The sequence below is a fragment of the Achroia grisella genome, unplaced genomic scaffold, assembly GCF_030625045.1.
Source record: "Achroia grisella isolate CSIRO2021 unplaced genomic scaffold, CSIRO_AGI_Agris_v1 utg512, whole genome shotgun sequence".
Lineage (NCBI taxonomy): Eukaryota > Metazoa > Arthropoda > Insecta > Lepidoptera > Pyralidae > Achroia > Achroia grisella.
In genome coordinates, this window is record NW_026712906.1 from 4,004,702 (window position 1) to 4,016,945 (window position 12,244).

At 42.8% G+C, this 12,244-nt stretch overlaps 1 protein-coding gene across 1 annotated transcript in view; it reads right to left on the reverse strand.

Annotated features, from left to right (window-relative positions):
- The window catches only part of LOC131846853 (kinase suppressor of Ras 2), a 32,895-nt gene that overhangs the window by 1,451 nt on the left and 19,200 nt on the right, over nucleotides 1-12,244 (reverse strand). Inside the window, exons 25-36 of the mRNA XM_059196272.1 lie at nucleotides 12,125-12,187; nucleotides 11,926-11,988; nucleotides 11,571-11,633; nucleotides 9,997-10,059; nucleotides 9,361-9,544; nucleotides 7,915-8,010; nucleotides 6,783-6,901; nucleotides 4,405-4,581; nucleotides 3,170-3,355; nucleotides 1,864-1,997; nucleotides 735-866; nucleotides 130-259 (exon numbers count right to left, since the gene is read on the reverse strand). Of these exons, the coding sequence (XP_059052255.1) occupies nucleotides 130-259; nucleotides 735-866; nucleotides 1,864-1,997; nucleotides 3,170-3,355; nucleotides 4,405-4,581; nucleotides 6,783-6,901; nucleotides 7,915-8,010; nucleotides 9,361-9,544; nucleotides 9,997-10,059; nucleotides 11,571-11,633; nucleotides 11,926-11,988; nucleotides 12,125-12,187 (1,410 nt within the window). The remainder of the gene's footprint in view (nucleotides 1-129; nucleotides 260-734; nucleotides 867-1,863; nucleotides 1,998-3,169; nucleotides 3,356-4,404; nucleotides 4,582-6,782; nucleotides 6,902-7,914; nucleotides 8,011-9,360; nucleotides 9,545-9,996; nucleotides 10,060-11,570; nucleotides 11,634-11,925; nucleotides 11,989-12,124; nucleotides 12,188-12,244) is intronic.

Here is a 12,244-nt window from a genome sequence, read left to right on the forward strand (position 1 = left end):
GTGCAGATTACTACTCAAGTCACTTTGCATACCACAATAAAGGCGAACAAGCCGACAAAGACACAGTTACAACCGAAAAGTCCATAACTGAGTACATACTATTATTTTTTTTATACAATAATTATATACCTTGATATCTCTGGAGGCCTGCATATTTGCCAACGATTGCTTGACGCCCTTGCCTACTTGCCATATAATCGCTTCGGGCGGCTGTCCTTTGAATGGATACTCTCCGCATAGTAACTCGTACCACACCGTGCTGTAAATGAGAACACAACATATATTATTCATAAAGTACTAAAAACTAGACCTGTTTATAATTAGTACCATATACTAATAATACTTGACGTTACTTAAATGACAAACGTGCATGGCAATAGTCATACATGCACGAGATTTTCATTTAATGTTAGACATAGACACCTATACGGTAGACGGTAGGGAAAAACATTAAAAAAAATTGAGTTTCTTGCCAATTCTTTTCAACTGAATCTGTATACTGAACTGGATGGTAGGGAAAACAATTAATACAAAAAACTTGACGTTCATCAGCGGCTAGAACGTACACAATTAAAAACAAATAAATTAAATTAAAAATTAAATAATAATTCTATTACCAAGTTGTTCATTATACCCAAGATGTTGTAATGGATAAACTAGTATTATAGATTTTTAAAATTGTTGGATATTGGGAGTGTGGAGTGAATAATATTAAACTACATTGAAAGTCATACCCGAAAGCATAGACGTCGGTAGCCTTCGAGAAGGGGAGGTGTAACGAGGCGTGCGGCCTCAATGCCCGGACCAGCTCGGCCGCCAGGTAGCACAGCCAGCCCGGGGGGATGCCCAGGCTGTCTCCTCGGGCACTGTAAATGGAACAACACCACGTCAATACTGCTCTTCCAGCCTTATCCCTGCTTAAGTGGGTTCAGCTCGCCAAATCAGTCGTCTCCTCTCGCTTCCTCTCTGAATCGTATATTAGTCCACGTAAGTTGAGGTCTTTCATGTTTCTTTTCTTAGCATTGATGTTTAGTACCTTTCTACTCATACAGTCTATACCATATCAAGACTATAATAATAATAAAAGTTAAATTTTACCTTATCTAGTAGTGGAGGCCAGAACTTTCTCAAACCGACAAAGCAAGATATATGACAACCTTGGTGGTCTAGCGGTCAAGCACACGACACGACCGATGGTCGCGGGTTCGGTTCCTCGCACGGCACAAACATTTGTATTCACGAGTATGATTGTTTGTATCGATCTGGGTGTTTTCTATGTATAATATGTATGTATTTACAAAAAAAAAACTATGTATATGTATCAGTTCTCTAGTACCCATAACACAAGCTCTAGCTAGCTTAACTTGGGTCTAGATGGCTCTGTGTGAATTGTCCTGAGATTATTATTATTATATTTAAATGTATGCAGAATATAATCATCCCAATAGCGTTAAGCTTTCCTTTAGTATCCTAAATACAAACTGGCGGGGGAAGGTGATTGTTAGTAATATCCCATGGGACTAATGACACCATTGGTAACAAGCTTTCTGGCGAGTTTGCCATGACGGGGTTACTGACCTAACCTCATGCTAATCCTATCATCCTCCACTGGAGCACCGCCATCGTATACCGTTAGTGCAGTTGGGTGCAACAATCCATTATCACCATTTAACTAAAGAATAAAAACTTGAAGAAACGAGAGTAAATCAAACGTTAGTTCCACAATAATCAATAAAATCCTATACTTGATCTGAGATTTATCTTTTTCAATGGATTCAACAATGGATCAAAACAATTTCACCAAATCGTATTTTTACACGAAGTTCGTTCGTTTTTTTTCTATTATTATTAATAAATACTAACTTGTTTCCAAAACACAATTTCGTTACACTGAAGAGGCCGAAGTCTGTGATGACCACCTTCCCGTTCTCTAAGAATATATTCTTCGTCTTCAAATCTTTGTGGACAATACCCCGCGCGTGTAGATAACCCATACCCTGCAAAATGGTTTTATATACACATTAATCAATTATTTAAATTAATTATACAATAATGAACACCTTGAAAAGACTGCTTTCAGCAATAAGGCCGCCTTATTGTAACTATATATTTGTTCTTTAATATATTGTTTATACCTTTTCATCTTGAGGGAAAAATAGAAGGAAAGAGGGGGAGGGGAAGACCAAGGAATAGCTACATCAAACAAATTGAGGACAAAATGGGAGTCGTGTCGTATCAAGAATTAAAGAGCATGATGGAAGATCGCGGAAAATGGCAAGAGCTCCACCGACAAGAGCGTAGCTCTTAAGTTATGGATGAATGAATGATACCTTTTCATCACTGTATGGTACAAATAAAGAATATTCTATCTATTAATATAATTTATTCACACCAGCGCCTGTGTGTGTTGCCATATAAATTAAAATAGCTATTTCTGAACTACTGTAATACTGTTGGCCTCAGCTGGCCCTTACAGTTTCACCAGATGATAGGGGGAGAGTGCAGATGGCACTCCAAAACGCGCGGAAGGACTTATAGAGCGGTTGAAGGCCAACTCCCTCCTGACGGATACGACTTTAGTCTGAGGGCACCGCTAGGAGATAGAACCTCGGCCCAGTTCGTCGTAATTTCGATGCCCTTTTGAATTGGACGGGGGGATCAATCAGAAAGGGTCGATATATCACGTGGTATAGTAACATTAATCAAACGCCAAATCGATTACCATTCTTCGACGGCATTACATTTTTGACGTGTGACGTTTTGACATTTATTTCCGATGGTCGCAGATTCGATTCGTCGCAACAATAACAATATGTATTCATGAGTATGATTGTTTAGGCGATTTCAATGTATATTATGTATGTTACTAAAAAAACGTAAATTTTTATATTGGTTGTTTAATACCCAAACACAAGCTCTGCTTAATAGATGGCGCTGTGTTAATTGTCCAGGATCATTTATTTATTACTAGCTGAGCCCACAGTTTCATCTGCATGAAATTTATAGCCTATATATTATATATTGTGATGAAGCTATATTACTGTACAGTTTCATCAAAAAGTATAAATCGTTAGAAGTAGAAGAGTAACAAATATCCATCCACGATCCATACACACTTTCGCTTTTATAATATTATTAAGATTATACCTCTACACATATATACACACACCTGAGATATCTGCTGCGCTATAATAACACTCCTGTTGGCGTTGAACTTGTCTTTTCGTATGTGGATGTGCGTGTACAGCGTCATGCCTTTACATAGAGACGTGACGATGGCTAACCGCGGCGGCTTCATACACGCGCCCATGAACAGCACCAGGTTCTCGTGGCGGGTCTTCCGGAACGTCGCCACCTGTTTGAAACAGTCGCATTTGTTATGCCATGATGAGGTTAAAGAGTAATAGTCTATTGTGGTATTGGCATGTAATGCGTAGGAATGAAGATCATATCTTAAGGAAGGTGTTACATATGAATGTGGATGTGTTATAAGGGCAGAGGAAGACCGAAAAAGAGCTGGATGGACTGTGTGAAAGATGATATGGTAAGACAGGGAGTAAATAACGAAATGACTGCGAACAGAGATGAATGGAAGAGAAAAACATTACGCCGACCCCAAATAAATCGGATAAGGAAGAAGTAGATGATGAGTTTTTATTAATGGGATAAAAGAGAGCCAGGACAGGGTGGGGCAAGTGCCCCAGCCAACCCTACCTAGCTCTGACATGTAAGGTACCTATTTTTTTTTTGGGGTGTTTGGGCTATGTCAGATGCTAAGACCTGTACAGATCTATTGTGCTCGCCTTATTCAAAGTTCGCTACTACGTAGTGATGGTTTTTATCTCATCACGATATAGTGTATACTTTCCAAAGGAATATTAAGGAATATTTCGTTAATAAGGTACCCAACCATACCTAACAAAATAAATTATATAATTACGAACTACGATACTTATTATTCGTAAGAAAGTTAATACTCGACAGTCGACACAAAAAGTAACATACAGATACGGGGTGCTATAGAGTGTAACCGTTTTGTGTGAACTAATTACTTGGAGTAAGACGGCGTGTATAGTTTGCTTGTTATATAATATATTAGAGTGCTGCGCCACACTGAGCCCATGGCAGTTTGTGTGGTTATGGTGACGGTGAGAGTGATGGTGACGATGGCGGTTAGGGTGATGGTGACGATGGCGATGAGGGTGATGGTGACGATGGCGGTGATGGTGATGGTGACGATGGCGGTTAAGGTGATGGTGACGATGGCGATGAGGGTGATGGTGACGATGGCGGTGATGGTGATAGTGATGGTGACGTTGGCGGTTAAGGTGATGGTGACGATGGCGATGAGGGTGATGGTGATGATGGCGGTGATGGTGATGGTGACGGCGAGTGCGAGCGTACCTCGTGTTTGAAGGTGTCGAGCGGCACGCCGTGGTCGGTGAGCGAGTGCACGTGCAGCAGTTTGACGGCGACGGCGCCGTGCCAGCTGCCGCGGTACACGGTCCCGAACCGGCCCGTGCCGATCGTCTCGAACAGCTTCAGCTCGTCGTACGGGATGTCCCACTCCTTCATTGACAACTGCGCATATGTGCAGACGTATTGTATTACTAGCTGACCCCGCAAACGTTGTTTTACTACATCCATTAAAATCGCTATTAAGAAATTTTGAGTAGTATGAAAAATAAATAGCCGATTCTCAGATCTACTGAATATGCATATAAAGTTTCATAATAATCGGTCACGCCGTTTCGGCGGAGTAAGGTAATTGACATTGTAACAAGAGAATATTTAAAAACCAAATAAGGTTTAAAAAAAATATTTTATCTTCATAACAAGTTACTTTCTTTTTTTTTCGAAACAAGCGAGAAAGCTGTCAACATTAAAAAACATCTTCCAATGATACAAAACAGAAATTTGTATATAGAATAGAATAGAAAATCATTTATTCAAATAAACTCAATTTAAGCACTTTTGAATAGTCATAGTTAAAGTCGGTTCCAATCTAAATATGAATATTATATGTAAAATAGTGTGATAAATGAAAACATAATTAAACATAGTACATACTTCCTCAAATAATCGACGCCGTTTCATGAAGTCCGTCATATTTCAACTTTTATAGAGATTTTCAATTAAACAATTTATTAACAAACTATTAGAAAACAAAATTCTCAAACTTTCTTAAAATATCTCGATAATTCAAGGAAAATGAAAAATAATTGAAAAGATTCTCTGTAAGGATAAGATCTTAAATAATAACATAATATCCAAACACTTATAAGAATTATGTTAAGTAATTTAAGCAATAAATGATAATCAAAAAGCCATTATTACAGCTTAATTATTGTTTCTTAATTAAATTCCAGATTGAATGAAAGTGAAAATCCGTAAACCAATAAAAAAATAAACTTATTTTTAATTAGAATTTAGAACATGAAAACTGTCAATTACAGAACAAACCGTATTCCGAACTTGTTTATTTAAAAACAACTAGACAATTGTCTATGGTTAATCATATTTTTCAAGCTCAAAACAAAGCGGACGCCATGTGAATAAAAACGCGAAAGTTTAAAATTAATTGTTTATATACACTTCTACGTAAAATACATAAACAACAAGTAATTCCTGTAATCGCGAGAGAGACGCGGTCATTACTAACCGGCAGTCGTAGTTAGTAATGCGGGATGAATCACCGTGTTATCGCCAGAGTTCATTAAACCACCGACCACAGAGCAATTAACGCTACATTTCATAAGAGTCCGCACTGCCCTATGACATTGAAAACTAAATAAAATCATTGCATCCACCTGCAATTATGTTACAAAAGAAGCGCTTGTCATCACTTCGAAAAAGACCTTTTTTTTTAATAAAAACGAGAATATTATTTATTTTTAGTACAGCAAGTGTGTTGGTTTGAGGAATATTGCATGTTGTAATAATAATAAAATGATACTATATATTTATTGTGGTGACGCCGTGGAATGTACGAGAAGCTATCTATGTCATTTTTATAAAAGAAAAAAAAACATCGTAGTTTTTTGTCATTCGACGTTCCATTTTCAAAAACGTTCATTTTATATTTAAAGAAATAAATGTAATGATTTTGTGCTAAAGCATTACTTTTGAAACTATAAAGCACTGTAAAGTTTCAGTCAAAATCCGTTCTGTGCCTTATTCGCGACGAAATATACAAACATCCATCCATCCATACTCATCCATACTCACAAACTTTTGCGTTCTTAATATTGAGTAACATTTTTACCTCCATTAGTTACAAGTTCTTCCTTCTTCTTCTCCCAAGTGTCAAGTGGGTTTTTGGCATACATTTCTGTTCATCCATCCTTACTCTTATAGATGGAAGGATGGACATTTGCGTTTCAAATATCAAGTGCGTTCTATGTCATACATTTATGTCCATACATCCATGTTAGTATGGATGGATGGACATTCTCGTTTATATTATTGCTAGCTGTTCCCGCGACTTTGTCCGCATGAAATTTAACTTCATTTTTTAAAATAAAAGTAGCCTAAATTACTCCTTATTACCTCAGCTACCTGCCAAAGAAAGTCCCGTCAAAATTGATCCAGCCATTTCAGAGATTAGCCGGAACACACAGACAGACAGACAGACAAAAATTTTATTATAACAAATGTTATTTTGGTGTATGTACCGTATTAATATTCATATGCACGTAGTAAAAAAACGGTTATTTTAATATTACAAACAGACACTCGAATTTTGTTTATATGTATAGATTAATAGGACAATATATACTGACGCTGTTCTGGCGTGGCCAGCGCGCGTCTGCGTGGTTGCCGTGTGCGTCGAGTGAGTCGGCTCGCGGCGGCCCGCTGCTGTCCGTCGAGTTCGAACCCGTCAGCGACACGCGCGACCGGTCTGCAACGACGTCACATTAACAACACATACACATAGTATACCAACTACGGCTAACTAATGCCTTGCAACGATAGGGGGTTCGATACCTCGCGCGTTGGAAATATTAGTATTCATGGGTTTGATTGTTCGTAACGGCATAGTGTTTCTTATGTATGGATTTACAAAAATATATCTGTAGATTCTGTTTGTTGTCTGGTATACATAACACAAGTACTATCTATTATTATCTATCACATAGATTAACCTACGGATAAGAGACTACATATACAATATACGCTACAATTTCTGGTTCGTACATTACATGTATGAGGTACATACATTAATGAGGTAGTGTCAAGGTAGTGACACTACCTCATTAATGTATGTACCACCTTATATTGTTTGGGAGGAGAAAAGTGAATAATAAGAATAATATTTAAGTAACCAGGCCTTGTAATAGATATACTAACACATTTTTTTGTAAACACCCCCATAATTACCCTAAAAAAAATCCCCAAATGAATGCAAACAATCATACTGACGAATACAAATGTTTGAATCGAACCCGCGATCATTGAAAGTAACGCGAGATGCTAATCTCTAGACTATCGAGGTCTAAGCTTATAAAAAATAAGATATATATTACACTAGCTGTCCCGGCTAAGGTTGTTTTGCCTTAAAATAAAAAAAAAAATTAGGGGTGGACTACCCCTAACATTTAGGGGAATGAAAAATAGATTTTGGCCGATTCTCAGACCTACTCAATACGCTCACAAAATTTCATGACAATCGGTCAAGCCGTTTCGGAAGAGTATTGGAACGAAAACTGTGACACGAGAGTTTTATATATAAGATATGACTTGTAGATTCGGTTTAGCCCGGACTCCCACATTCTCCTTCTTCTATCAGTATATAGTTTTCTGCTGCATTATGGGGATATTCAAACCTCTCCCAAAAGCAGGGGAATAAGATACCATAGACACAGATTACTTCTACAATTGAAAGTTATAATATACCATAGATATTATACTAACCGCTCTTGACGCTGGAGGTAAGTTCGTCTCTGTCCGCGTTCCGCGCCGGCGACACCGCCGACGTGTGGTTCGGACTTGACACGGGAGGTTTTACGTCTGTGCGTTAAAAAAAAAACATTATAAAATACAATCTTTAATTGTAATTATGTATATATGTTAGAACTCCAATAGACTATTGCTATTGAGTAAAAAGAAAAACGAAGGCCCTCACTGAACACTGCAAATTGATTAAACGCAAAGTTGGGTCTGTGTCAACAAAAATCTGCAGATTTTTTAAGATTATATATTCTGTATCGCACAGATAATACAAAGATATTATAATTGCCAATATAATTATAATATCTAATATAATATAACATATATATATTATATTAGATTAGATTATATATTATATAATATATATATATATATATATATTTAATACAATTATAATATAAATTTTGCCAAGCTGAAGAGCAAAATATTTTGTTTAGAGAGTATACACTCCATCCTGTGTAGATAAAAACAATTGCATTATTGAAATTATTAACCGGATCTTAACACGAATAATTTTATGGCAAATAAAGGTATTTACTATCTGCGTGGAATTCAGTCATAAATAAATTCAAGCAAAGTTCAGTAGCATCAATAGTCAATAAGTGTACGGATACCGTGAGTGCTGTGTGTCGCGAACTTTCGTTAAACAATCTAGTGACGGTAGATGAAGAAAAAACTGCTATCACCTATCTACATTGACATCGCTGTTGCTTCAGTCAGCTCGTGACCACGGCTAGTGCAACCTAGTAGAAACGTCGAGAGAGGTAAATACCTTTATTTGCCATAAAATTATTCGTGTTAAGACCCGGTTAATAATTTAAATAATGTATGTATATTAAACACGAAAGTTTAAAAGTAACTAAAAACGATTGCTCCTAAGAATATCCTTCAAATCTTGTCTCGTTCATCACTTACCATCAGGTGGGCCCTTAGCTTGTTAGCCATTTCGGTAACAATAAGAATTGTCGATATCTGTTACCCGCGATTTTGTCCGCGCGGAATTAGAATAACTAAAAATTCTAAATTCAAATTCAAATTAAAAAATAATTAATGTAGAACATTTTAGCCGCTTATGAACGTCAATTATTTTTTATATTTTTTTCCTTACCGTCCAGTATAGTATACAGATTCAAATGAGAAGAACACAATTAAAAATAAAATAAAAGTAGTGAAGTTACGCCTTATTTCATTTGCTATCTGTGAATGAAAGTCTCCTCAAAATCCGTCCAGCTCTCGGTCTCAGAGATGAGCAAGATTATGACAAATTTCTAAAATTATTTTCTTGACGTAAATTGCCTTTATAACGAACGCGTCCTTTATGAGCTGTTTTATATATCAAAAAGTTGCTTTATATACTAGAACCACTTCACGAGCTAGTGTGTAAAAAATAAATATTCCATGTAACGTTACCTGGAAAATGGAACTGCTGCTTGGCCGTGGGCGGGTGGGGCGGATGGGGCGCGTGGGGTGGGTGGGGCGCGTGGGGCGCGTGGTGGTGGTGGTGGTGCGGCGTGGCGGGCGGCGCCAGCGCGGGCGACGACGGCGCTGAGCTGTTACACGACGACGTGTTCGACGACGAGTCAGGCCCGCCCTGCTGCAAGAACGAGTCCATAATTAAAAACATTATACTTAGCCTTGACCTATAATAGTAGGCGGACGGGTTGCCGAGGTCGTTGTCGTTCTGTTTATATTGTTATTTAGGTTTATAGATGATGACTATATGTTTCTTCGTCGTCGAAAACTAGCACAAAACATAAAAAGTCACTCAGTGTCAGTATAGTGCGGGGCGAGACCTACACACTCAGTACTCACGGTGTAGTGCGGCGCGGGACCTACACACTCAGTACTCACGGTGTAGTGCGGCGCGGGACCTACACACTCAGTACTCACGGTGTAGTGCGGCGCGGGACCTACACACTCAGTACTCACGGTGTAGTGTGGCGCGGGACCTACACACTCAGTACTCACGGTGTAGTGCGGCGCGGGACCTACACACTCAGTACTCACGGTGTAGTGCGGCGCGGGACCTACACACTCAGTACTCACGGTGTAGTGCGGCTGCGCGGGCGCGTGCGCGTGCGCAGCGGGTTGGTGGCGGCGTCGCGGGACCTACACACTCAGTACTCACGGTGTAGTGCGGCGCGGGACCTACACACTCAGTACTCACGGTGTAGTGCGGCGCGGGACCTACACACTCAGTACTCACGGTGTAGTGCGGCGCGGGACCTACACACTCAGTACTCACGGTGTAGTGCGGCGCGGGACCTACACACTCAGTACTCACGGTGTAGTGCGGCTGCGGGACGCGTGCGCTCCTGCGTACGGCGGGGTGTAGGCGGGCGCGGGCCCTACACACTCAGTACTCACGGTGTAGTGCGGCGCGGGACCTACACACTCAGTACTCACGGTGTAGTGCGGCGCGGGACCTACACACTCAGTACTCACGGTGTAGTGCGGCGCGGGACCTACACACTCAGTACTCACGGTGTAGTGCGGCGCGGGACCTACACACTCAGTACTCACGGTGTAGTGCGGCGCGGGACCTACACACTCAGTACACACGGTGTAGTGCGGCGCGGGACCTACACACTCAGTACTCACGGTGTTGTGCGGCGCGGGACCTACACACTCAGTACTCACGGTGTAGTGCGGCGCGGGACCTACACACTCAGTACTCACGGTGTAGTGCGGCGCGGGACCTACACACTCAGTACTCACGGTGTAGTGCGGCGCGGGACCTACACACTCAGTACTCACGGTGTAGTGCGGCGCGGGACCTACACACTCAGTACTCACGGTGTAGTGCGGCGCGGGACCTACACACTCAGTACTCACGGTGTAGTGCGGCGCGGGACCTACACACTCAGTACTCACGGTGTAGTGCGGCGCGGGACCTACACACTCAGTACTCACGGTGTAGTGCGCCGCGGGACCTACACACTCAGTACTCACGGTGTAGTGCGGCGCGGGACCTACACACTCAGTACTCACGGTGTAGTGCGGCGCGGGACCTACACACTCAGTACTCACGGTGTAGTGCGGCGCGGGACCTACACACTCAGTACTCACGGTGTAGTGCGGCGCGGGACCTACACACTCAGTACTCACGGTGTAGTGCGGCGCGGGACCTACACACTCAGTACTCACGGTGTAGTGCGGCCGGGACCTACACACTCAGTACTCACGGTGTAGTGCGGCGCGGGACCTACACACTCAGTACTCACGGTGTAGTGCGGCGCGGGACCTACACACTCAGTACTCACGGTGTCGGTGTAGTGCGGCGCGGGACCTACACACTCAGTACTCACGGTGTAGTGCGGCGCGGGACCTACACACTCAGTACTCACGGTGTAGTGCGCCGCGGGACCTACACACTCAGTACTCACGGTGTAGTGCGGCGCGGGACCTACACACTCAGTACTCACGGTGTAGTGCGGCGCGGGACCTACACACTCAGTACTCACGGTGTAGTGCGGCTCGGGACCTACACACTCAGTACTCACGGTGTCGTGCGTCGCGGGACCTACACACTCAGTACTCACGGTGTAGTGCGGCGCGGGACCTACACACTCAGTACTCACGGTGTAGTGCGGCGCGGGACCTACACACTCAGTACTCACGGTGTAGTGCGGCTGCGCGGGCGCGTGCGCGTGCGCGGCGGGGTGGTGGCGGCGTCGCGGGACCTACACACTCAGTACTCACGGTGTAGTGCGGCGCGGGACCTACACACTCAGTACTCACGGTGTAGTGCGGCGCGGGACCTACACACTCAGTACTCACGGTGTAGTGCGGCGCGGGACCTACACACTCAGTACTCACGGTGTCGTGCGGCGCGGGACCTACACACTCAGTACTCACGGTGTAGTGCGGCGCGGGACCTACACACTCAGTACTCACGGTGTAGTGCGCCGCGGGACCTACACACTCAGTACTCACGGTGTAGTGCGCCGCGGGACCTACACACTCAGTACTCACGGTGTAGTGCGGCTGCGCGGGCGCGTGCGCGTGCGCGGCGGGGTGGTGGCGGCGGCGCGGGACCTACACACTCAGTACTCACGGTGTAGTGCGGCGCGGGACCTACACACTCAGTACTCACGGTGTAGTGCGCCGCGGGACCTACACACTCAGTACTCACGGTGTAGTGCGCCGCGGGACCTACACACTCAGTACTCACGGTGTAGTGCGGCTGCGCGGGCGCGTGCGCGTGCGCGGCGGGGTGGTGGCGGCGTCGCGGGACCTACACACTCAGTACTCACGGTGTAGTGCGCCGCGGGACCTACACACTCAGTACTCA